The 20,668-nt window shown below is 53.5% G+C and overlaps 3 protein-coding genes across 15 annotated transcripts in view; 2 read left to right on the top strand and 1 right to left on the bottom strand.

Annotated features, from left to right (window-relative positions):
• FERMT3 (FERM domain containing kindlin 3) overlaps positions 1 to 15,465 on the top strand; it is a 17,355-nt gene extending 1,890 nt beyond the window's left edge. For both annotated transcript variants that reach the window (XM_081532725.1, XM_081532724.1), the window contains exons 3-15: positions 1,040 to 1,273; positions 1,478 to 1,597; positions 1,704 to 1,872; positions 2,090 to 2,192; positions 12,086 to 12,193; positions 12,351 to 12,485; positions 12,569 to 12,618; positions 12,726 to 12,850; positions 13,087 to 13,193; positions 13,367 to 13,621; positions 13,961 to 14,085; positions 14,666 to 14,807; positions 14,900 to 15,465. In XM_081532725.1, the coding sequence (XP_081388851.1) occupies positions 1,040 to 1,273; positions 1,478 to 1,597; positions 1,704 to 1,872; positions 2,090 to 2,192; positions 12,086 to 12,193; positions 12,351 to 12,485; positions 12,569 to 12,618; positions 12,726 to 12,850; positions 13,087 to 13,193; positions 13,367 to 13,621; positions 13,961 to 14,085; positions 14,666 to 14,807; positions 14,900 to 15,079 (1,853 nt within the window). In that variant the 3' untranslated portion in view covers positions 15,080 to 15,465. The remainder of the gene's footprint in view (positions 1 to 1,039; positions 1,274 to 1,477; positions 1,598 to 1,703; positions 1,873 to 2,089; positions 2,193 to 12,085; positions 12,194 to 12,350; positions 12,486 to 12,568; positions 12,619 to 12,725; positions 12,851 to 13,086; positions 13,194 to 13,366; positions 13,622 to 13,960; positions 14,086 to 14,665; positions 14,808 to 14,899) is intronic.
• TRPT1 (tRNA phosphotransferase 1) lies at positions 15,408 to 17,887 on the bottom strand. 2 transcript variants are annotated; one of them, XM_081532740.1, is made up of 8 exons: positions 17,676 to 17,887; positions 17,409 to 17,495; positions 17,076 to 17,157; positions 16,400 to 16,569; positions 16,133 to 16,307; positions 15,865 to 15,921; positions 15,679 to 15,789; positions 15,408 to 15,543 (listed from the first exon to the last, which is right to left on the bottom strand). In XM_081532740.1, the coding sequence occupies exons 2-8, from the start codon at positions 17,484 to 17,486 to the stop codon at positions 15,452 to 15,454; spliced, it is 765 nt and encodes a 254-aa protein (XP_081388866.1). In that variant the 5' UTR covers positions 17,487 to 17,495; positions 17,676 to 17,887; the 3' UTR covers positions 15,408 to 15,451. The 2 variants fall into 2 exon arrangements, with proteins under 2 accessions (XP_081388866.1, XP_081388865.1); XM_081532739.1 differs by having other exon boundaries at positions 17,850 to 17,887.
• On the top strand, positions 17,707 to 20,668 carry NUDT22 (nudix hydrolase 22). Of its 11 annotated transcripts, none has more exons than XM_081532733.1 (6): positions 17,707 to 17,754; positions 18,369 to 18,866; positions 19,209 to 19,307; positions 19,888 to 19,985; positions 20,123 to 20,216; positions 20,503 to 20,668. In XM_081532733.1, the coding sequence occupies exons 2-6, from the start codon at positions 18,387 to 18,389 to the stop codon at positions 20,602 to 20,604; spliced, it is 873 nt and encodes a 290-aa protein (XP_081388859.1). In that variant the 5' UTR covers positions 17,707 to 17,754; positions 18,369 to 18,386; the 3' UTR covers positions 20,605 to 20,668. The 11 variants fall into 11 exon arrangements, with proteins under 11 accessions (XP_081388859.1, XP_081388854.1, XP_081388855.1 ...); XM_081532728.1 differs by lacking the exon at positions 17,707 to 17,754 and adding an exon at positions 17,946 to 17,980 and having other exon boundaries at positions 18,384 to 18,866; XM_081532729.1 differs by lacking the exon at positions 17,707 to 17,754 and adding an exon at positions 17,946 to 17,980 and having other exon boundaries at positions 20,123 to 20,144.

The raw sequence follows: 20,668 nt of genomic DNA, 5'->3' as shown, positions 1-20,668 counted from the left end.
CGTGTCCAACTCTTTGCAACCCCATGGACTGTAGCCTGCCAGGTTCCTCTGTCCAAAGGATTCTCTGGGCGAGAATACTAGAGTGGTTGCCACTCCTCCACGGGCCCCCAGGGTCGAGTCCCTCCAGCTCCTGTCCCCCACCCAGCAAATACTGTCCCCGCTCCACTGACTCCCACTCCTTCCTTAGGGCATCAGAGTCACTGATGCTCAGCCAAGCTGGCAGTGCCAATCTGGGGCCTGGAGCACAGCTGGGCAGGTGAGACCCACCCTTTAGGGGTCGGCTCAAGGCCAGGGTGGGCTGCCGCACAGGGAAAGCCAGCATGGGGGGCCGCAGCCAGCCCAGGACAATATGAATCCCAAGTGAAGTGAAGTGAAAGTCGCTCAGTTGTGTCTGACTCTGCAACCCCATGGACTATATACAGTCCATGGAATTCTCTAGGCCAGAATACTGGAGTGGGCAGCCTTCCCTTTCTCCAGAGGATCTTCCCAACCCAGGGATCGAACCCAGGTCTCCCACACTGCAGGCGGATTCTTTACCAGCTGAGCCACAGGGGAAGCCCATGAATCCCGAGAGGGGGCTGCAAACAGGGAGGAGCTAGGCGAGACACTGGGGCATGGGGCGTGTTCTGAACAGGCTGGGGGAGGGGGGCTCTAGGCCAGGGAGGACTCCTGGAGTGTGACAAGGACACACTCGAGTGTGACAAGGCTGGAGGAGACTGCTGGGGAGGACACAGGAGGTGCTGGATAGGGAGGCCCAGTGCCCTGGAGTGTGAGAGGCGGGGGCACCGGGTTCTGGGCTGGGGGCTCCCCTGGGAAGTGACTCCCCTCCATAGCAGCTGAGCCCAGGAGACAAGCAGGTTAGCGAGCAAACAGCCATCCTGCCTCCACCTCAGTCCTAGACCCCCAGCCTGTCCCTGCTCCTGGCCTGGCCTGGGCCAGGGAGGGGGTGCTTACCACCTCTGGATCCCAGGCTTGTGCTCAGCGCTGGGGGCAGGGCCCACCTAGGCTGACACGGTCTCCCTTGCCTGTGGCCCTGTAGAACGCAAGCAGGACTGGTCAGACCACGCCATTTGGTGGGAACAGAAAAGGCAATGGCTTCTGCAGACCCACTGGACGCTGGACAAATACGGGATCCTGGCCGACGCCCGCCTCTTCTTCGGGCCCCAGCACCGGCTCGTCATCCTGCGGCTGCCCAACCGCCGCGCCCTGCGCCTCCGTGCCAGCTTCTCCCAGCCCCTCTTCCAGGCCATGGTGGCCATCTGCCGGCTCCTCAGTGAGTCCCTGGGTGGCCCCCACGCTGACCCCTGCCAGGGTCCAGCCAGGGGGAAGGTCTCCTCCCTTGCCAGGCCCAGCCACTGTCGAGCTGTTGTTCCCCCTCTGGCTTGGGGGGCTGGCACCCGCCCCAAACTGCCCATGGGTGGGGTGGGAGGTCACAGGACAGGACCCTGGCCCCCCTTGAGGTCCCGGCTCCCCTCAGGTATCCGCCACCCGGAGGAGATGTCTCTGCTCCGGGCTCCTGAGAAGGAGAAGAAGAAGAAGAAAGAAAAGGAGCCGGAGGAAGAGGTGTATGACCTGACCAAGGTCGTCCTGGTCGGGGGTGAGCGCAGGCCAGGGCAACCCAGGGAAGCCACGGTGGGGGGACCTGGGAGAGGCCTGGGTGGGTGGGGGGTACCGGGCCTAGCTGATCCCCACCCGCACTCCAGGCGTGGCCCCCGCGTCGTTCCGGGGGATGCCAGCCCACTTCTCAGACAGCGCCCAGACGGAGGCCTGCTACCACATGCTGAGCCGGCCACAGCCCCCACCGGACCCTGTCCTGCTGCAGCGCCTGCCTCGGCCCAGCTCCCTCTTGGACAAAACCCAGCTCCACAGCAGGTGCGCGGCCCGCCGGGTGTGCATGTGCCCTGGCGTCACAAGCCACGTGTCCTGCTCCCAGAGCCCACGCGGCCTGCTCAGCCCTGTCCCCAGGCCCCCTTTCCTGTGTGTGTGCGCTTGCCCCCAAGCCAGCCCGGCCCCTGTCCACCCCCCAACCCCCCACCCTGCCCTGCTGCCCCCGGCTCGGCCCTGACCCCTGGCCTGTGCTCTGGTCCAGGTGGCTGGATTCGTCGCGGTGCCTCATGCAGCAGGGCGTCAAGGCCGGGGACACGCTCTGGCTGCGCTTCAAGTACTACAGCTTCTTCGACCTGGATCCCAAGGTGGGCCGGGTCAGGGAGAAGGGAGGCTGGGTCAGTGGGACACGGGGGACCTTGCATCGGAGGTCTGGGCTCCGCGAAGGTTAGACACTTGTGGGAGTCTGTCCAGCTGTCCATTTGTCGGTCCACATCCGTTGGTTAGCTCCACCAACGTGGTGCTGGGCCCCCGTGGATGCCAAGGCCTGTTCCTCAATGGTCGTCAGGGAGAGACAGTTTAGTGTAGACTGTGGTAGGTGCTGGGAAGCCTGCTCAGGTGAAAGACGCCCGCACCGGGCGCAGGGAAGGCTTTCTGGAGGCGAAGGCGCTGGGCGCTGCAGGAACTAGGGCAGGTGAGGGGTGAAGCTTGGCAGGCAGACACCTGTGTGTATCGCTCCCTCCCTGCCTGCCGTGGGCATGGCAACAAACAGGCTCCATGCATCTGGCTCAAAAGCCTCAGGCTCCCTCTACTTGTGACCCCACTTCTCTGTCCCCCCTTCCCTGCAAAGCTTGTAAGCATCGTTGTCTACAGAACCCTGGGGTGCAGTGTCTTTGATCCACAGAAGACTTTCCTGTGGGTACTCCTTGATGCCCTCTCTCTCCTCAGCCAACTCCACCCTGGAGTCTTCCTTCCCCGTCCTGTTGAGGTGACCAAGCCCTCCATGCGGTTTTGTGTTTGGCTGTACTACGTGTAGGGCATGCGGGATCTTAGTTCTCCGACCATGGAGAGAACACGTGGCCCCTGCAGGGGAAGCGCGGAGTCTTAACCACTGGACCGCCAGGGAAGTGCCCCAGTCCACTTCTTACTTGACCACTTAGGATCCCCACGCGCTCGGGGGCCTGCAGCTGCCCTGCCCCTCTGCCCTACCTCCTGTCTCCACAGCCTCTGGGAGTTGTGGGCTCCAGGGCTCCATCTCCAGCCTCCTCTCTCCACCCTCTCTCCCAGGAAACTCCAGCCTCCTGGATTTAAGGATCATCTCTGTGCTCTTGAAGCTCTCAGTTTTACCACCTCCAGCCCAGACCTTCCTCCTTGAGCCCTAGACTCTCATGTCCAACTGGCCATCTCTGCTCTGGCACCTAACAGGCATCTCAACTTCTGTTTGAAACAAAACTCTTGATTCCCTGTCTGCCCAGTGCTTCCTCCTACCACGGACTCATGGCAAAAACCCTGCAGTTACATTTCTCTTCTTGGGGCTCCCAGGCTCTGGAGTGCAGGCTCAGCAGTTGCGGTGCACAAGCTTAGTTGCACCATGTAGAATCTTTCTGGACCAGGGGTCAAACCCATGTCTCCAGCATTATTTTTTATTAAGCTTTTGGTTTTGCGGTAACTGTAGATTCACTCACGGACAGTTGTAAGAACTACTACATGAGGTCCCAGACACCTGGGGACTCAGTACTCAGTTACCCCCAACCAGTATCACGACCAGGACCTTGACCTGATACAGTCAAGACACAAGACAGTTCCCTCAATCAATTGTCCCGCAAATCCATTTTTTAAATACGAAAAGCAGTCTTTTCTCTCTGCCTACACACACACCATTTCCTACCCTCTTTATCCCTGTGTATAGATTTGGATTTCCAGCTGGTATCATTTTCTGTTTGTCTGAAGGACTTCCTTTAACATTTCCTTTCAAGCTGATCTACTGGTGATGAATTCTTTCAGTTTTTGTTCGTCTCTATAAGTCATTATTTTGCCTTTGATTTTGAAAAATACTGTTTTTTCATGTAGCGTTCTTGGTTGATGCTTTTTTTTTTTTTCCTTAAAAATACCGCCTCACAGTCTTGTTGGAGAAGGCACTGGCGACCCACTCCGGTACTCTTGCCTGGAAAATCCCATGGACGGAGGAGCCTGGTGGGCTGCAGTCCATGGGGTCACTAAGAGTCGGACACGACTGAGTGACTTCACTTTCACTTTTCACTTTCATGCATTGGAGAAGGAAACAGCAATCCACTCCAGTGTTCTTGCCTGGAGAATCCCAGGGACGGAGGAGCCTGGTGGGCTGCCATCTATGGGGTCGCACAGAGTCGGACACGACTGATGCGACTTAGCAGCAGCAGCAGCACAGTCTTGTGGCTTGTTCCTTTGTAGGTAATGTGTCTTTTTCTGACTGCTTTTATGGTTTTCTCTTTACCACTGGCTTTAAACAATTTGATGATCATGTGCCTTGGTTTGCTAGAGGTTTCTCATGCTTGGGGTCCACTGAGCCTCTGGAATCTGAGTTTGTAGTTTTCATCAAATTTTGAAAATCTTTGACCTTTATTTTTTCATGTATCTTTTCTGCTCCTCCATTTTATGGGAGTCTGATTACATGACTATTAGACACTGAAAACCGTCCCACAGTTCACAGATGCCCTGTTCAGTTTTTCCTTTCCCCCAGTCTTATATTCCTATGTTTCAATTTGGATAGTTCTATTGCTCTACCTTCAAGTTTACGAATCTTTTCTTCTCCCTTGTCTAATCTGCCATTAATACCCTGCCTAGAAGTTCAATTTTGACCTTTTTAACATTTTCCATCTCTCCTTAACATGCTCATGCTTTCTTCTATCTTCTTGAACATACAAGATATATTTAAAATAACATTTTAGGAACTTCCCTAGCAGTCCAATGGTTAAGACTAAACCATCCCTCGGTAGGGAACTAAGATCACGTATGCAGCATGGCCAAAAAAATAAAAACTTTTTAGTGTTTTTGTCTACTAATTCTATTATCTGTGTCTTTTCTGGGTCTACTTCTATTGCTGCTGCTGCTGCTGCTGCTAAGTCATTTCAGTCGTGTCCGACTCTGTAACTATCTCCTAATTATGAGTTGTATTTTTCTGCTTGTTTTCATGCCTGATAGTTTTTAATTTGATGCCAGACACTACAAATCTTATGCTCTTAGGTGCTGGATTTTTAAAATACTTTAAAATCTTATTTGAGGATACAGTTAAGACACTTGGAAACAGTTTGATCCTTCTAAGGTTTGCTTTGAACATTAATAATTGTAATTTATAATAATTAATTGGGACTTCCCAGGTGGCCAGTTGGTAAAGAATCTGCCTACCAATGTAGGAGACGCGTGAGAGAGATATAGGTTCAAACCCTGGGTCACGAAGATCCCCTGGAGTAGGAAATGGCAACCCACTCTAGTATTCTTGCCTGGAAAATTCCATGGACAGGGGAACCTGGTGGACTGTAGTTCCTGGGGTCACAAAGAGTTGGACACAGCTGAGCATGTACAAAGGCAAGGGCAATTATTAATTAGACTGGACAAAAAGTTTCCTTATTACTGAGGCAAGAGCCTTCTGAGTATTCTGATGTTATATATGATGAGGTTTCTCTAATCTCTGCTGGGAATATGAACTATTCCCACCCTGATATGAGCTCTGGCAAATGTCCACGTGTGTCTTTCAGTGTTTTCTTCCATCAGCCTTGGGTTGTTCCCTTATACACACATGTATACTCATTAATCAGCTAAAGACTCGAAAGGAGCCCTCTGCTGATTCTATGCAGAACTTTCTCTGTGGGCAGCTCTCTCCTCTGCAGCACTTTGCCCTGTGAATTCTAGCTGCCTTGGACTCCGAATTCTCAGCTGCCCCTGCTCACCTCTCACCTCGGGGAATATGCTGGGCTCCACTTGGGGTCCTCCTGGCCTGCAGCATTCACACTTGCTCCAGAGAGCAAGCTGGGGAAATCTCACCATTCATTCACTTGTTTCATAGCGATTAGTGATTGCTGTTCAAGGCGGTCTGTTATCCACTATCTAAAATCCATTTGGTCTTTGCTGTTTTCTTTGTTTTGTAAATTAATTTTTTGGGGGGCTTCACCTGTGGTGTGTGGGATCTTAGTTCCCTGACCAGGGATCAAATCCGTGCCCCCTGCAGTGGAAGCACAGAGTCTTAACCACTGCACCACCAGGAAAATCCCTTAAATTTTATTTTTAATCAAAGTAACAGCTTAAGGAGTTGAATAGTCCCAATAGTAATAACAACAACAGAAAAACAGTTCCTTGCTCTACCTCTCCTTATCCCAGATTTCTGATCCCTAGAGACTGTAGGTTTTAAGTCTTTAGCTTTTTATTCTAGTGTTTACCTCTATATGACAAGCTTAGATAGTCTATTCCCTTGATGTTTTTTTCATTCCATGAATTATCTATTCACTTTGTATGAAAGATGAAAATTTAGCTGTCTTATATTCTCCTCCTTCCCCGACAACATACACCTCTTTTGCACCTTCCCAATTGAGCTGTGTTGTAGTTTTTGGTTAAAACAACATGAGCGTGGTTGTAAATGGTAACACATATAAATAGCGTTGTGAGCTAAGCCACAGAGTGACTATACTTCCTTTCTTGGTTTATTTATTTTCTGTTAATTGTCTGTGCTGTGCTTAGTTGCTCAGTAGTGTCCGACTTTTTGCAACCCCATAGACTGTCACCAGCATCCTCTGTCCATGGAGATTCTCCAGGCAAGAATACGGGAGTGGGTTTCCATGCCCTCCTCCAGGGGATCTTCCTAACTCAGGGATCAAACCCAGGTCTCCTGTATTGCAGGCAGATCCTTTAGCATCTGTTAATTGTCTATCTGTGCACAATTAGAAGTGAGACATCAAAAGGCTCTCTGGACACTCTCCATGAATCTGTGGCCTGCCACGGGAGTTCTTCAGAGTGATGAGGTGGGATGTTCCATAACCGAGTCCCTCCAACGCTGCAACTGGAGCACAATGCCCCTTTGAAAATTATTGGTTACTTTAGGATATCAATCCGTGTTATATCTTGGTGAGAACCATGGAATGGTAGCAATCTAGACCCATTGATTGATTGTTGTCCTTGAACTTCCCTTCACTATTTCCTGGTAATTCCTATAGTTGACTTCTTGATTCCTGGATCTCATTTTCCTTTTTCTTGACTGACTCCCTCATCTCAATGGAGCATATATTTCAATGACTTCCCCTAAAATGGCAAAAGGGTAATAGCTTTCCCTAAGTGGTTTGAAATCCTGTGTTTGAAAAGGTTGCTGGTCTACCCTCACTCACATGAAAGTTTGTATAATTCTAGGTTTGAAACATTTTCCTGCCAAATTTTGAAGCAACCTTCCCATTGTCCTTGAGTTTCTAGTGTTTCTGTTGTCCTTGAGTTTCTAGTGTTTCTGTTGAAGAATCTAACTCCGTTTAATTTTCAATCTTTCCATATGTGACCCTTTCGGTTTTTCTTGGAGGGGTAGGAGAAGCCCCAGAAACTTAAGAATCTTCTTGGGAGTTGCCTAGTGGTGTAGTGGTTAGGATTCAGCAATTTCACTGCCATAACCTGGGTTCAATCCCATGTCAGGAAACTGAGATCTTGCAAGCCACACGGCACAGCTAAAACAAAACAAAACACAAAAGAATCTTTTCCTTATTTCTTGATGTTTAAAAAATCTCTCAATAGCATGTCCTCATATGAATCTTTCTTCTTTGATTGTCCCGCACACTTGCTGAGCCCTTCCAGATCAGAAGCCTGGGTCCTTGAATTCTGGAAACATGGTCTATACAATCTCTTTAATAATTTACTCCCTTCCATTTTTCTGGTTTTTTTTTTTCCTCCTGGAACTTAGTAAATATTACACCTCCTGGATTTATTTTACAAGAAAAAATTAGACATGTATCTTTTCTTTCCTTTTTTTATGTTTTTTGTCTTTTTCTTCTACTTTCTGGAAAGTTCTTTGACTGATCTTCCAAATGATCTATTGACTTTATAATTTCTGCAACTGTCTTTTTAAATTTTAAGAGCTCTTATTTTCTGACTGTCCCTTTTTAGTGGTTTTTATTTTATTTTGTTTTAGTGTAACATACATTTAGAAGTATTCACAAATGTTACCAACACATCAAGCAACAGAACTTTACCAGCATTCAGAAGCCAAGGAGTGTCTCCCACAGGGGGAACCATTAATGTTACTGCTAACACCATAGATTAGTTTTGCCCATATTTGAAATTTACATAAAGGAAATCACACATTCTATATACTCTTTTGTGTCTGTTTTTTTTTCACTCAGCATTATGCTTGTATGATTCAGCCATGTTGCATATAAGGTAGCATATTTCTCATTGATGTGTAATATTTCAGGCTGTCAACATACCACAATTGATTTTAATTTTCCATTCTATTGTTTTATTATTATTATTAGTTTTTGGTTGCACTGGTTCTTCACTGCCATGTGCAGGCTTGTGGCCTCTAGAGCGTGGGCTCAGTAGTTGTGGTGCATGAGCTTAGTTGCTCCATGGCATGTGAAATCTTCCCAGACCAGGGATTGAATTCGTGTCCCCTGCATTGGCAGGAGGTCTCTTATCCAGTAGACCAGGCAAGTCCTCCATTCTATTGTTGATGGGCATTGTACAATTTTTAGATTGGGCTATTATGCATAGAAACACTATGAACATTCCAGCATATGTTTTGATGAACATATCTGTAACATATACACCAAGAGGTGGAATTGCTGGGTTGTAGGGCAGGCACTAGTTTGAAAAGTCAAAGTGAAATTGTGTCCTGTTCTTTGTGACTCCATGAACTGTAGCCCACCAGGCTCTTCTGTCCATGGAATTCTCCAGGCAAGAATACTGGAGTGGGTAGCCATTTCCTTCTCCAGGGGATCTTCCCAATCCAGGGAGTGAAACTGGGTCCCCTGTATTGCAGGTGGATTCTTTACCATCTGAACCACCAGGGGTTATGGGGCAGGCACTGGTTTAGCTGTAGTAGATAACTACACCCCCATACACCCCTATCAGCAGTGTATGAGAGTTTCAACTGTTCCACAAATTCACCAGTACATGATATTTCCTACCTTTTCCATCTTAGCTATTCAGGTAGGTGTGTAATAGTATCTGATATGGTATTTTGTTTGTTTATTCAAGCAGTTTTACTGAAATATAACTTATATACCATAAAAACCACCCACTGTAAGCAGTTTATTTTTAGTAAGTTATATAGTTATGCAACCATCACCACAATCCAATTTTAGAACATTTCCATCACCCCAGAAAGTTCTCTAGTGCCCATTTGCAGTCATTCCTTCTTCCACACCCAAACCCAGGCAACCACTGATTTGCTTTTTTATGTGGCTTTAATTTACGGGGGCAGGAGGAGAAGGGGACGACAGAGGATGAGATGGTTGGATGGCATCACCGACTCGATGGACATGGGTTTGGGTAGACTCCGGGAGTTGGGGATGGACAGAGAGGCCTGTTGTGCTGCGATTCATGGGGTCGCAAAGAGTCAGATACGACTGAGTGACTGAACTGAACTGAATGACTAATCAAGTTGAGAACTTTTTCATATGACTATTAGCCTTTTGGATATCCTCTTTTGTAAAGTTTCTGTCCAGTGTTTTACCAGTTTCTACACTGAGGTACTTATCTTTTTCATATAGCTTTGTAGGAGTTCTTCATATATTCTGTACAGAGTACTTTGACAGATAAATATATTGTGAATATATTTTCACAAAGCACAGAATACTTTGCCCTTTCATTCTCTTAGTAGTTTATTTTGAGGAACACGAGCTCCTAATTTTAATATAATCTGAGTCATATTTTTGTTTTATGATTAATATCTTTTTCATCCTGTTTAAGAAATGTTTTATTCTAAAATTTCACAGATGTAGTCCTATTTTTCTCTAAAGGTTTTACTGTTTTCACTTTGATATTCAGATCTGCCACTCAACTGGAACTGATATTTGTATGTGGTGAGAGGCAGAGATACAAATACTTTACATTTAATTAAAAAAATTTTTTTTTACCATATGGGTATCCAATTGACCCAGGTCCATTTATTGAAAAGAACATCCTTTCCCCAGTGATGGCAAGATCTCCCTTGTCCTAAGGTGAACATACATGAGTTTCTCTCTGACTTTCTTTTTAAATATTTTTAAAAAATTATTTGGGAGTGCCAGGTCTTAGTTTGCAACATGCAGGACCTTCGATCTTCATTGCAGTATGCGAGATCTTTATTTGCAGCATGTTAACTCTTAGTTGCAGCATGTGGGATCTAGTTCCCTGACCAGGGATGGAACCTGGGCCCCCAGCACTGGGAGCACGGAGTTTCAGCCACTAGACCACCAGCAAAGTCCCTCTCTCTAACTCTCTTTGATTTCACTGATCAATTTGTCTCTGTCAATACCATGTTGTCTTAATTACTATAACTATATGATTACATTCCTTTTCAAAATAGCCTCCTGTTCTTGTTTTATGAGTGCAGAATTTTGTCTCTGTAAGGATTTCAACTAGTGTTTGAAGTTTTTTCTGCTGTCTGCTGCTTAGTCACTTCAGTTGTGTCCGACCCTCTGCGACCCCATGGACTGTAGCCTACCAGGCTCCTCCATCCATGGGATTTTCCAGGCAAGAGGACTGGAGTGGGTTGCCATTTCCTTCTCGGTTTCTGCTCTCTACATTGTCTTTATTTCCTCCAAGTTCTTTTTTCACCTGACTGTAGTTCATGCCAGCAGCTTTCGTTAAATGTGGATAATCCCTGCCTGCCCTTTCATACTTAGTAAGGCTCTAAGAAGCCAATTAGAAACCCTGAGTGGATGAATAGGGCTTGGCATTTGGGAGGGTCTCCTGGGGAAGATGGGGCAGGAATGTACCTGGTTGTGGGGGGTTTCTCTTTGGCTTCTCAGCAGTGAAAGCTCTGATTTCCTGACTGGGGAATAGAAGGCTCATTGCCAATGTCTTTGATGGCAAATGGGGAAGGGCTGAGCGTGTCTCATCTTTCAAAATGCCAACTTTCTCTTCATTCAGCTGTTTTCAGTACAATGTACTCCCACCCAGCTGTGCTGGGAATGCCAGATGCACTGGCTCAGCATCTTGAGAAAGTAAATCTCTGGTTTCTACCAGGTGCCAGCTGGGAGCAGGGAGTCACTCGGCTACAGGGAGTAGGAAGGGACCGTTCCATTTACAGACTTTCTATGGTCTTCATTTCAGCCCATCCTTGCCTCCCAGAAAGGCTTCCCTGGTGGCTCAGACAGTAAAGAATCCACCTGCAATGCAGGTGACGAGGGTTCAATCCTTGAGTTGGGAAGATCCCCTGGAGAAGGGCATGGCAACCCATTCCAGTATTCTTGCCTGGAGAATTCCATGGACAGAGGCGTCTGGCAGGCTACAGTCCATGGGGTCACAAAGAGTTCTTTGCCATAGAACAAGAGAGAGAAAAGTGTGAGAACCCAGCTCTCCTTCCCTGCAACTCAGTCCCTGTCCATGTTTTGCTTTTCATCTTCCAAAATTTTGTTGGTATCTCTCAACGTGCTGTAGTCCCCTCTCTCTTCTTAGTCCTTTGACCTTTATCCTTGTTATGCCTTTGCTATTAATGTTGGTGGGTTTCAGAGGGAGTGCGGGCTTACTCTTACTTCTGTGGGTAACTGGGGTTGCCCCTTTGAGCTCCCTGCTCCTTCTCTCTGGAATGTTCTTCCTACCATACTTCTCATCAGTGGCTCCTTGTCATTCCCAGGTGTCAGCACAACAAGCCACCCTCCCAGGGAAGCCTTCCCAGAATGTGTCCTTCTGGGGAGTAGCAGCCCTCCCCACCCCCACAACCTAGTTCCATTCTCTCTCATCACCATCAAACTCGTGGGCTTCTTGCCTGAGCGCACGAGCGAGCCCCTGCTTTGGAAGTTACTTCCTTTATCGCTTTGAATCACTTATTTATTGAGTGGTTTACTCAGCACCTCCTTGTCCCTTCACGCAGGGCACACAGTAGACAAATAGTCAATATCTGCACAGAAAGGTTTAGAGGGAAGAACCTGCTGCCTGCCTGGGCAGATGGGGTTGGCAGGCTGGGGCTGGGGTCTGCTGCCAATGTGGAACCACTCCATGAGCTTGCACAGCATGGGCCGGGCTGAGGCTGGAGGCTTGCAGGGAGCTGGGTGCATGGGGTGCTCAGGACAGATGTCACCCAACCGACCTAGCCTCACCCTCCCTCCAGACAGACCCAGTGCGGCTGACCCAGCTGTACGAGCAGGCTCGGTGGGACCTGCTGCTGGAAGAGATTGACTGCACTGAGGAGGAGATGATGGTGTTTGCAGCCCTACAGGTGCCGGGCAGGCCGGGGGATCCCGGGGGCTGGGTGTGGGCCGGGCCCAGGGCAGGGTCTTCCAAAGGGAACTCTGCATCCGGGGAAGCCCAGCTGAGGGCACTGTTGGGCGAATGGGCTGCCGGCTCAGCCGTCCCTGGCCACGTGCCCCCTCCAGTACCACATCAACAAGCTGTCCCAGAGTGGGGAGGTGAACGAAACAGCGGGCACAGATGCAGGGCTGGACGACCTGGATGCAGCCCTGAGCAACCTGGAGGTGAAGCTGGAGGGGTCGGCACCCACGGACATGCTGGTGAGGAGGGGCTCCGGTCAGGCGCTGGGGTCAGGGCTGAGCGCAAGGGCTGGGCTCCCCCCCCTGACTCCTCTCCTCCCCAGGACAGCCTCACCACCATCCCAGAACTCAGGGAACATCTCCAGATCTTCCGGTGAGTCTGGGTCCAGCCTTGGCAGCCCTGCTGGATGGGGGCCCAGTGGGGAGAGAGGATGGGAGGGAGGGAGGCGGCCTGTCCTGAACCTTCCACCACACCCTCAGGCCCCGGAAACTGACTCTGAAGGGATACCGCCAGCACTGGGTGGTGTTCAAGGAGACCACCCTGTCCTACTACAAGAGCCAGCACGAGGCCCTCGGGGACCCCATCCAGCAGCTCAACCTCAAGGGTGAGTGATGGCGGTCTGCGGGACCAGGGCAGGGGCGGGCTGGGGGTGGGCCGGGGGCGGGCAGGGGCCTCACCTGGCCCACCTGGGGCTGCCTAGGTGAATGCTCTCACCTGTCTCCAACTAGGGGCCGGAAGATGCCCTCTGACAGAGGCCGCTGTGGAGGGCTGGCGTTCACCCAGGGCCCTCGCACCAGGGCTCCCCTCCCCAGCCCCCTAGCCCATCCCTTATTCCTCCAGGCTGTGAAGTGGTCCCCGATGTCAACGTCTCAGGCCAGAAGTTCTGCATCAAACTGTTGGTGCCATCCCCTGAGGGCATGAGTGAGATCTACCTGCGGTGCCAGAATGTGCGTGAAGGGCAGGGGCCGGGGCGAGGCTGGAGCAAAACGGGCGCTGGGCGGGGCCAGGCCAGGGGCAAGGGGCGGGGATAGGTCAGGGGCAAGGGGCGGTGCCAGAACAGGGGCACGGGGCGGGGCCGGGCGAGGGTCCCTCACCTCCCTCCCCGTACCTCTCACCCCAGGAGGAGCAGTATGCCCGCTGGATGGCTGCCTGCCGACTGGCCTCCAAGGGCCGCACCATGGCGGACAGCAGCTATTCCAACGAGAAGAAGGCCATCCTGGCCTTCCTCAGCCTGCAACGGACAGGCGGCGGCGGCGGCGGCGGCGGTGGTGGGGGCTCCGGCAACCATCCCCAGGGCCCCGATGCCTCCGCCGAGGGCCTCAACCCCTATGGCCTTGTGGCCCCACGCTTCCAGAGAAAATTCAAGGCCAAGCAGGTGCCAGGGAGAATGGGTGGTGGGACTGCCCAGAGGGTTTAGCTGGCCATCCTTGGCCCCTGGATCTCCACAGAGCCTTCCCCTGGAAATGCACGCTCTCACTCGCTCCTTCTCCCTCCCGGGTCCTGAGACTGAGTGTAACCCTCTGGGAGGGGTCACAGTCCAGCTGCCCCGTCCTCCTCAAGGCCCGGCTCAGCACCCTGAATGCAGACAGGGTGCACTCTGGTGGCCCTACGCTGGGCACTGTCCCCACCCCAGGCTCCACATCCTGTCTCCTTGATGGGGACAGGCAGGGGGTCTCAGGGACCCTGGCAGCCCCTCACCAGCGTGGTCCCGCAGCTTACTCCACGGATCCTGGAAGCCCACCAGAACGTGGCTCAGCTCTCGCTGTCTGAGGCCCAGCTGCGCTTCATCCAGGCCTGGCAGTCCCTCCCCGACTTCGGCATCTCCTATGTTGTGGTCAGGTAGGAGCTCCACTCCAGCCTGCTCTACCAGGCAGGGCCCTCCCCTGCTGCCTGGGGGCAGCACCTGAAGCCTTCCTTCCTGTCCTTGGGAGTGGAGACCTTACTGAGGGCAGCTCTTGTGCACCCCCTCCATCCTGCACGTGTCCAGCACACACTAGAGAGTGATCAGGCCGAGAGAGCGGGTGGCCCCCTGCACCCATCCCAGCCCTGCCACATACTATTCTCTCTCTGGGCCTTGGGCAGCTGGTCTGTAGGACAAGGTTGGGTGGCTGCTATAAAGGGAGTGCCCTCTTTGACTGCCCACTTTCCGAGCCTGTAAAGACTGGAACAAGCTGAGGATGATGCTAAAAAAAAAAAAGTTCCTATTGAAAGGCATGGACTATTTGCCTGATGCTGCTAAATGCTATCATAGTGATTACATCAGTGAACCCCCATTTTCCACATGAGAAACTTGAGACCCAGAGAAACTAAGGGACTAACTTGCCAGCTTGCTCCTGAGTGCCGCACCAGGCTCTCTGGGTGGGCTCCAAGGCCAGGCAGAGTGGGGGGCCCTCCTTAAAACTCTCCTCTTGGGCACCAGGTTCAAGGGCAGTAGGAAAGATGAGATCCTGGGCATTGCCAACAACCGACTGATCCGCATTGACTTGTCTGTGGGCGACGTGGTCAAGACCTGGCGCTTCAGCAACATGCGCCAGTGGAATGTCAACTGGGACATCCGGCAGGTGGGCCTGGAGTGAGGGTCGGGGGAGGGACCTGGGGCTGGGCCAGACCCAGCCGGGGCAAGGTACCAGTCCTATGACCGCCCTCCCCACAGGTAGCCATCGAGTTTGACGAGCACATCAACGTGGCTTTCAGCTGTGTGTCCGCCAGCTGCCGCATTGTGCATGAGTACATTGGGGGCTACATCTTCCTGTCCACGCGGGAGCGGGCCCGAGGGGAGGAGCTGGATGAGGACCTCTTCCTGCAGCTCACGGGAGGCCATGAGGCCTTCTGAAGCCTGTCTCACTGCCCCCGCCCGCTCACCACCTGCCATGACCACTCCTAAGTCCACACCCGCTGGGACTCACTGTCCACACCCTCTCCAGACATGCACCGACCAAGCTGGGCCCGTTCACTCACTGTCACTGGCTTTGTGTAGACCAGGGTCCTGGCTGGGTCAGACTCTGCCATCCCCCAGGAGGGTGGGCCCTCATTTGTACAGCACCCGCCCTTCCCTTGTCTGAGTGGCCAGGACCAACACCTCTGACCCAGCTGAAGTCCCTGAGCACACAAGGAAGACTGGCTGCAGCCACGGGATGATGACTCATAGTTTCAAACCGGAGTTTCTTTTTTGTTATCTTTTTACATTTTTTAAAAAGTAAATATTTTATTGTTGGGTCATCCCTCTTTCTCTGAAGCCGTGCTTGGGGTCTCTCTGATGCTCTGTCTCTTTATTACCAGCCAAGGAGATGGGCTTTCCTGAGACAGAGAGGAGGGTTGGTTAGAGAAGGGAGAACCAAGTCAGTCTGCGGTTGGAAGCTGGGAAAGAGGTGAGAGCAAAGGGCACAGGCTTTAGGCACAAAGAACAGGGCTGGCTGGGGTGGTAGCTCTTACGGGTAGGGCGCAGCTGCAGGGCCTCCTTGAAATACTTGGGAGGCAGGACGCCGTCAGCATTCCCTGGAGTCAGGATCACCCCATTGGCAGAGCGAAAGAAGGGGATTCCATCTGCAGACAGAGCCAGACATGTGACTCAAGCCCTCTAGGAAGGCCTGGGGTGGTCCCTGCTGTGTCCAGACTCACCTGCCAGGGCCAGGGGCCCATTGATGAACACAGCCACTTCACAATTTGGCCGCATGCCTGAGTGGACAATTGGAGCTGGGGCCTGGGGCATCTGGATTGTAGTTATCAAACCTGGGTGGGCTGGGGTCCTGGGCTCATTTCAGTGGGTGGGGAGGGGGTTTGTTCCTGCATGCAGGGTATGGGCAGGCCCTGGACAAGAGGCTATGGCCCTCGGAGGGAGCCTGGAAGGACAGATTGTGTAGGAGTAGCTTGGGGGAGGGGCACTGACCACTGATGACGCCAGGGTCCCCAGGCAGTCCTGGGGCCAGGTGGATGTGTGTCCTTCCCTGGCAGGATAGGCCCTTGAGCAGGATGGACGGCCAGTGCTGCCGGAATGTGCCATGGACGAGCATCAGGGGCAGGGCCTGTGGGGTCTCCAGGGACTCCAGCTCCAACTCAGGCACCTGGGATAGATGCGGGGGGAAGGGTGGCAGTGACCCTCCCCTCACAAGCAGAGGTCTCACATGGCTCTGCCACTTGGCCCCTTAGTACCCACCTGCAGGGAGTGACCCTGATTGGCCCGGATGAGGGGGCCGGTGCTGGGGTCCCCTGGCTGCAGAGCAAAGCGCTGCTTCCCGTTGGTGTCCACCACGCGTTGAATATCTTCAGCTGAGAAGCTGCGGAACTGGGGCAGCTGCAGGAGGGTGTCCAGGGGCACGAAACCATCTGCAGGAGGGCAGGGTGGTAAGGAAATGACCTTGCTCAGGCATGGGCCAGAGTTCATAGGGGGAGCCTCAGATCGCAAGACCAGAGCCTGTGTGACCTTTAGAAAGTCTCCCCTTTCTGGGCCTCAGTCTCTCACCTTACATGGGAATAGGCTCTGTCTCATGGAGGGTCACAAAGATCAAGGGACCCTTTTGAGGACAGAACCCGGCCCAGAGTGGACACTCAATAAACTTCAGTTGCTTCAGCACCCCCAGTGCCCAATCTTGGGCCACTGGGCTGGAGGTATCACCAGGCCTGGCCAGACACAGGCTCCTTTCCCAGTCCGCCCTGGACATGATCCTAGGCTCTGGGCCTCAGTCTTCCCTGTACATGGCAGGGATGTACCTTCTATGCTGTCCCCACAGGACTGTGGTGGGAGCCATGGGGGAAGGCGATTAACAGACCGGCTCACACTACTCCCTGGGCTCCAAGCATTCCTGGGCCCAGCCCCTAAGATGCTCACTTACCGGCCCCCATGGGAAGGCCCAGCTTCAGGGCCCCGTGGCGCAAGGCGTAGGACAGAGCCTTGGACAACAGTACATCTCGGTCCTGAAAGAGCCCAGCGATGACCCTTAGTCCCAGTGGTGACCCTGCCTGCCCAGCTGCTCACCCTGAAATCTGAGTGACCTGCTGCAGAAGGAGACCAGAGGGACAGCAGTCCCTGTGCTCCTGGGAACAGTATGACCCAGCAGCACCCGCTCCCACGTCATCAGCATTTCCCAGGGAGCAGGGCTCAGAGCTGCCCCCCACCCCCCGCCCTCCCACACTGGGAGCAGGGGTGAGGGTGGAGAGGGGAGCACCTGTTCCCGGGGAGGTCTGTGAGCCCTTCTACCCTTGGGCCCAGCTGCTTCCCGCCTCCTTCCTCCAGAGGAGTTCATGGCCAAGACCTGTGGGGAGCAGTGAAATGAGAAACTGTTAAGGACCCTCCCATGTCCCCATGCTGCCCGGTGTCACAGAGCCTCAGGATGTGAGAGCTGGGAGGGGGATATTCAGATCACTAAATTCACCTCCCACCCCCAACTCCCTGGAGCCAATAGGGAAACTGAGGCCCAGCAGGCAAGACTTGCCCAAGGTCACACTATGTCAGCCACGGGTTCCAGGGAAGCTGAGCCCCCGTGACCCAGGCTCGCCGGTCTGCTCCGCAAGGTGCGCCTCGGGAGGCGCGGCCGCCATCCAGGCTAAGGGGCGGAATTGTTTGGGACAGCCAGACAGACGGAGCAGGGACAGACGGGAAGGCTCACCGACTCCGGGTGCCAGGCAGCTTATCCGGCGGGGCCCTGAGCGCCGGGACCGGCCAATGAGAACCCGACAAATAAGGGGGCTGGCACTTCCGCTCCGAGGAAAGGGGAGGAGCCTGCGGGAGAGGGGGCCGGTGAGTGAGGGCTAGAGGCTGGAGCTTCCGGACCGTGGGAGGGGTCCCGGCGTGTCTAGGGTTGGAGCCAGGACATTTGGTTTGAGGAGACAGGGGCACTGGGGGGAGGCAGGACCTTTGGTTTGGGGAGACAGGGGCACTGGGGGGAGACAGGACCCAGGACCTCTGGGTTGTAGGGATGCCGGAGAGTCTAAGGGATATCTGGTAGCAGGAGCCTCGGAGCTCTTGCTGGGATGATAAGACATTTTACTGCCCAGGGAATGGTCAGGGGGGTGCAGAAGGGCTGGGGGGGGACCCTCAGGAAGTCTGTGCCAGAGGGGCCCAGCTGCCAGGCCCAAGGGGGGCTGTGGGCCCCCCGAGGTGACAGGCTTGGCTGTGTCCTCCCCAGAACTGCCCTCTCCAGGCCATGGACCCTGAGGTGTCCCTGCTGCTGCAGTGCCCCCCGGGGGGGCTGCCTAAGAAGCAGGTTCGGGCTGAGCTGAGTCCAGCCTATGACCGTCGCCCACTGCCAGGAGGGGACAAGGCCATCGCCGCCATCTGGGAGAGCCGGCTTCAGGCCCAGCCCTGGCTCTTTGACGCCCCCAAGTTCCGCCTGCACTCCGTCACACTGGCGCCCACTGGCTCGCCGGGGCCACAGCTGCTCCTGCGCCTGGGCCTTACTTCCTATCGAGACTTCCTGGGGACCAACTGGGCCAGCTCAGCTGCCTGGCTGCGACAGCAGGGGGCCACCGACTGGGGTGACAAGCAAGCCTATCTGGCAGATCCTCTGGGCGTGGGTGCTGCACTGGCCACTGCTGACGACTTCCTTGTCTTCCTGCGCCGCTCTGGCCAGGTGGCTGAGGCACCTGGGCTGGTGGATGTGCCTGGTGGGCATCCTGAGCCCCAGGTGAGATGCCAGGCTGGGCGCAGAGGCACAAAGACCCACAAAGCTCAGCTTTGTCTTCCTCATTTCTTAAAAGGGGAGTTGGCCTGGTGCTTCTCCAAAGTCTCTTCTTAGGGGTAGCCTCTCAGCCTCTCCGCTGAATCCTGCCCCAGACCCATGGGAAGCTAGGGAACTGGGGGTGGGGGTGGGGGTGGAGATGGAGAACCTAGCTGAACCTGTGGTTGCCCATCTGGAAAAAGAAGGCTGGGGTCAGAGAAAGTGGCCCTCAGGGCCAGTGAGGTGGGGGGCGGGGGCGGGAAGCAGGGCAGAAAGAGGGGAGCAGAGACTGAGCTTGACCTCTCACAGGCCCTGTGCCCAGGTGACAGCGCCCTGCACAAGGACCTCCCTGGGGAGCTGGTGGTGCAGGAGCTCTTCTCCAGTGTCCTCCAGGAGATCTGTGATGAGGTGAGTGAGGGGCAGGCAGAACAGAGTAGTGGGCAAGGACGGAGGAGGTAGAACAAGCCAGAATTCCACAGGTCCATACTGGCACGCGGCTTGTGGGATCTTCATTTCCTGACCAGGGATTGAACCCAGGCCTTCGGCAGTGAGAGTACAGGACTTCTAACTGCTGGACTGTCAGGGAAGTCCTAGGCATCTGGCATTGAGCAAAGAGCTTGGCTTTGCAGCTAGGCACACTTGAAGTGGAATTCTAACCCTTGTCTCTGTGTGCCTCAGGGTTTTCCTCCCTACAATGGGGATAATGATAAATGTCTTGCCTACTCCCCTGCAGGTTTGTTGAAAAGAGGGGTCAATAGGAGTCCTAGTTACTAAATTGACTTCTCTTGGGTGACTCTGGGCAAACAGTTCCATCTCTCCAGTTCTAGTTTTCCCACATGAAATGAACGTGCCCAAGATCTGACTTTCTGTGACTCTCGGCACTTGTACGACAAACTGTAAAATGCTGTACTAGGGTAACATGCTGTTCTTCATTGAGGGGGCAGGGACGTGGGCATTGGGCACTGACAGGTGGTACCCCTGGCCCCAGGTGAATGTGCCTCCACTTACCCTGAGCCAGCCGCTGCTGTTGGGCATCGCCTGCAATGAGACCAGCGCCGGCCGTGCCAGTGCTGAGTTCTACGTCCAGTGAGTGATCTCTGGAGGACAGAGTCCTGGGTCCTGGAGTAGGTGGGTGGTTGAGGGGCATGGCTGAGGGAGCTGGGGCTCCACAGGGACCCTCCAAGGGCTAAGCACTCACCAGGCCACTCTCACATCCTGTCCAGGTGCAGCCTGACTTCTGAGCAGGTGAGGAGACACTATATGAGTGGGGGACCTGAGGCCCACGAATCCACAGGAATCATCTTTGTGGAGAAACAGGTTCGAGGTGGCAAAGTGTGTCATTTGGATAAGCAGCTGGGTTGGGGCTTGCAAAGGCCTGGTGATGCACGTCTGTCTCCCGGGCCTGGGTCAGACGGGGCTCCCAGATCTCAGAGCTTCCCTCCAGAGCCACAAGTCCTCACAGGGTTGCCTTCAGCCCAAGGGAGTGCGCCAGGGACCTGCTCAGTTCCCTTAACATGAGGCTCTGAGGCTCAGGAACTGTGGGCACAGCTCCCACAAGAAACCTGACACTGAGATGTCTGGGTCTCACTGTCTCTCCCCACAGAGTATGCAGAGGTTGCAGGAGACTGAAATGTGGGCTGAGCTCTGCCCCTCAGCCAAAGGCGCCATCTTCCTCTACAACCGGGTCCAGGGAAGTTCCACCTGAGTCTCCTGGAGTCCCCAGCCCTATCACCACAGCTTGGAAGACAATAAAGGACTTTATTCTTGGA

The sequence above is a fragment of the Giraffa tippelskirchi genome, chromosome 10 (assembly GCF_054371585.1).
Source record: "Giraffa tippelskirchi isolate mGirTip1 chromosome 10, T2T-mGirTip1v1.2.pri, whole genome shotgun sequence".
Taxonomy (NCBI): Eukaryota; Metazoa; Chordata; class Mammalia; order Artiodactyla; family Giraffidae; genus Giraffa; species Giraffa tippelskirchi.
This window is presented reverse-complemented; position numbering and strand designations above follow the sequence as displayed.

Excerpts from the sequence above, each read along its gene's own strand:
- TRPT1 (XM_081532740.1), bottom strand. The coding sequence starts at position 17,486 with ATGAACTCCTCTGGAGGAAGGAGGCGGGAAGCAGCTGGGCCCAAGGGT. Across the intron at positions 17,158-17,408 it reads ACAGACCTCCCCGGGAACAG|GACCGAGATGTACTGTTGTC; the intron begins GTGCTCCCCTCT and ends GGGCTCTTTCAG. Across the intron at positions 15,544-15,678 it reads CCTGCAGCTGCGCCCTACCC|GAAAGCCCATCTCCTTGGCT; the intron begins GTAAGAGCTACC and ends TCTCTGTCTCAG.
- NUDT22 (XM_081532733.1), top strand. The coding sequence starts at position 18,387 with ATGGACCCTGAGGTGTCCCTGCTGCTGCAGTGCCCCCCGGGGGGGCTG. Across the intron at positions 18,867-19,208 it reads GTGGGCATCCTGAGCCCCAG|GCCCTGTGCCCAGGTGACAG; the intron begins GTGAGATGCCAG and ends GACCTCTCACAG. Across the intron at positions 19,308-19,887 it reads TCCAGGAGATCTGTGATGAG|GTGAATGTGCCTCCACTTAC; the intron begins GTGAGTGAGGGG and ends CCCTGGCCCCAG.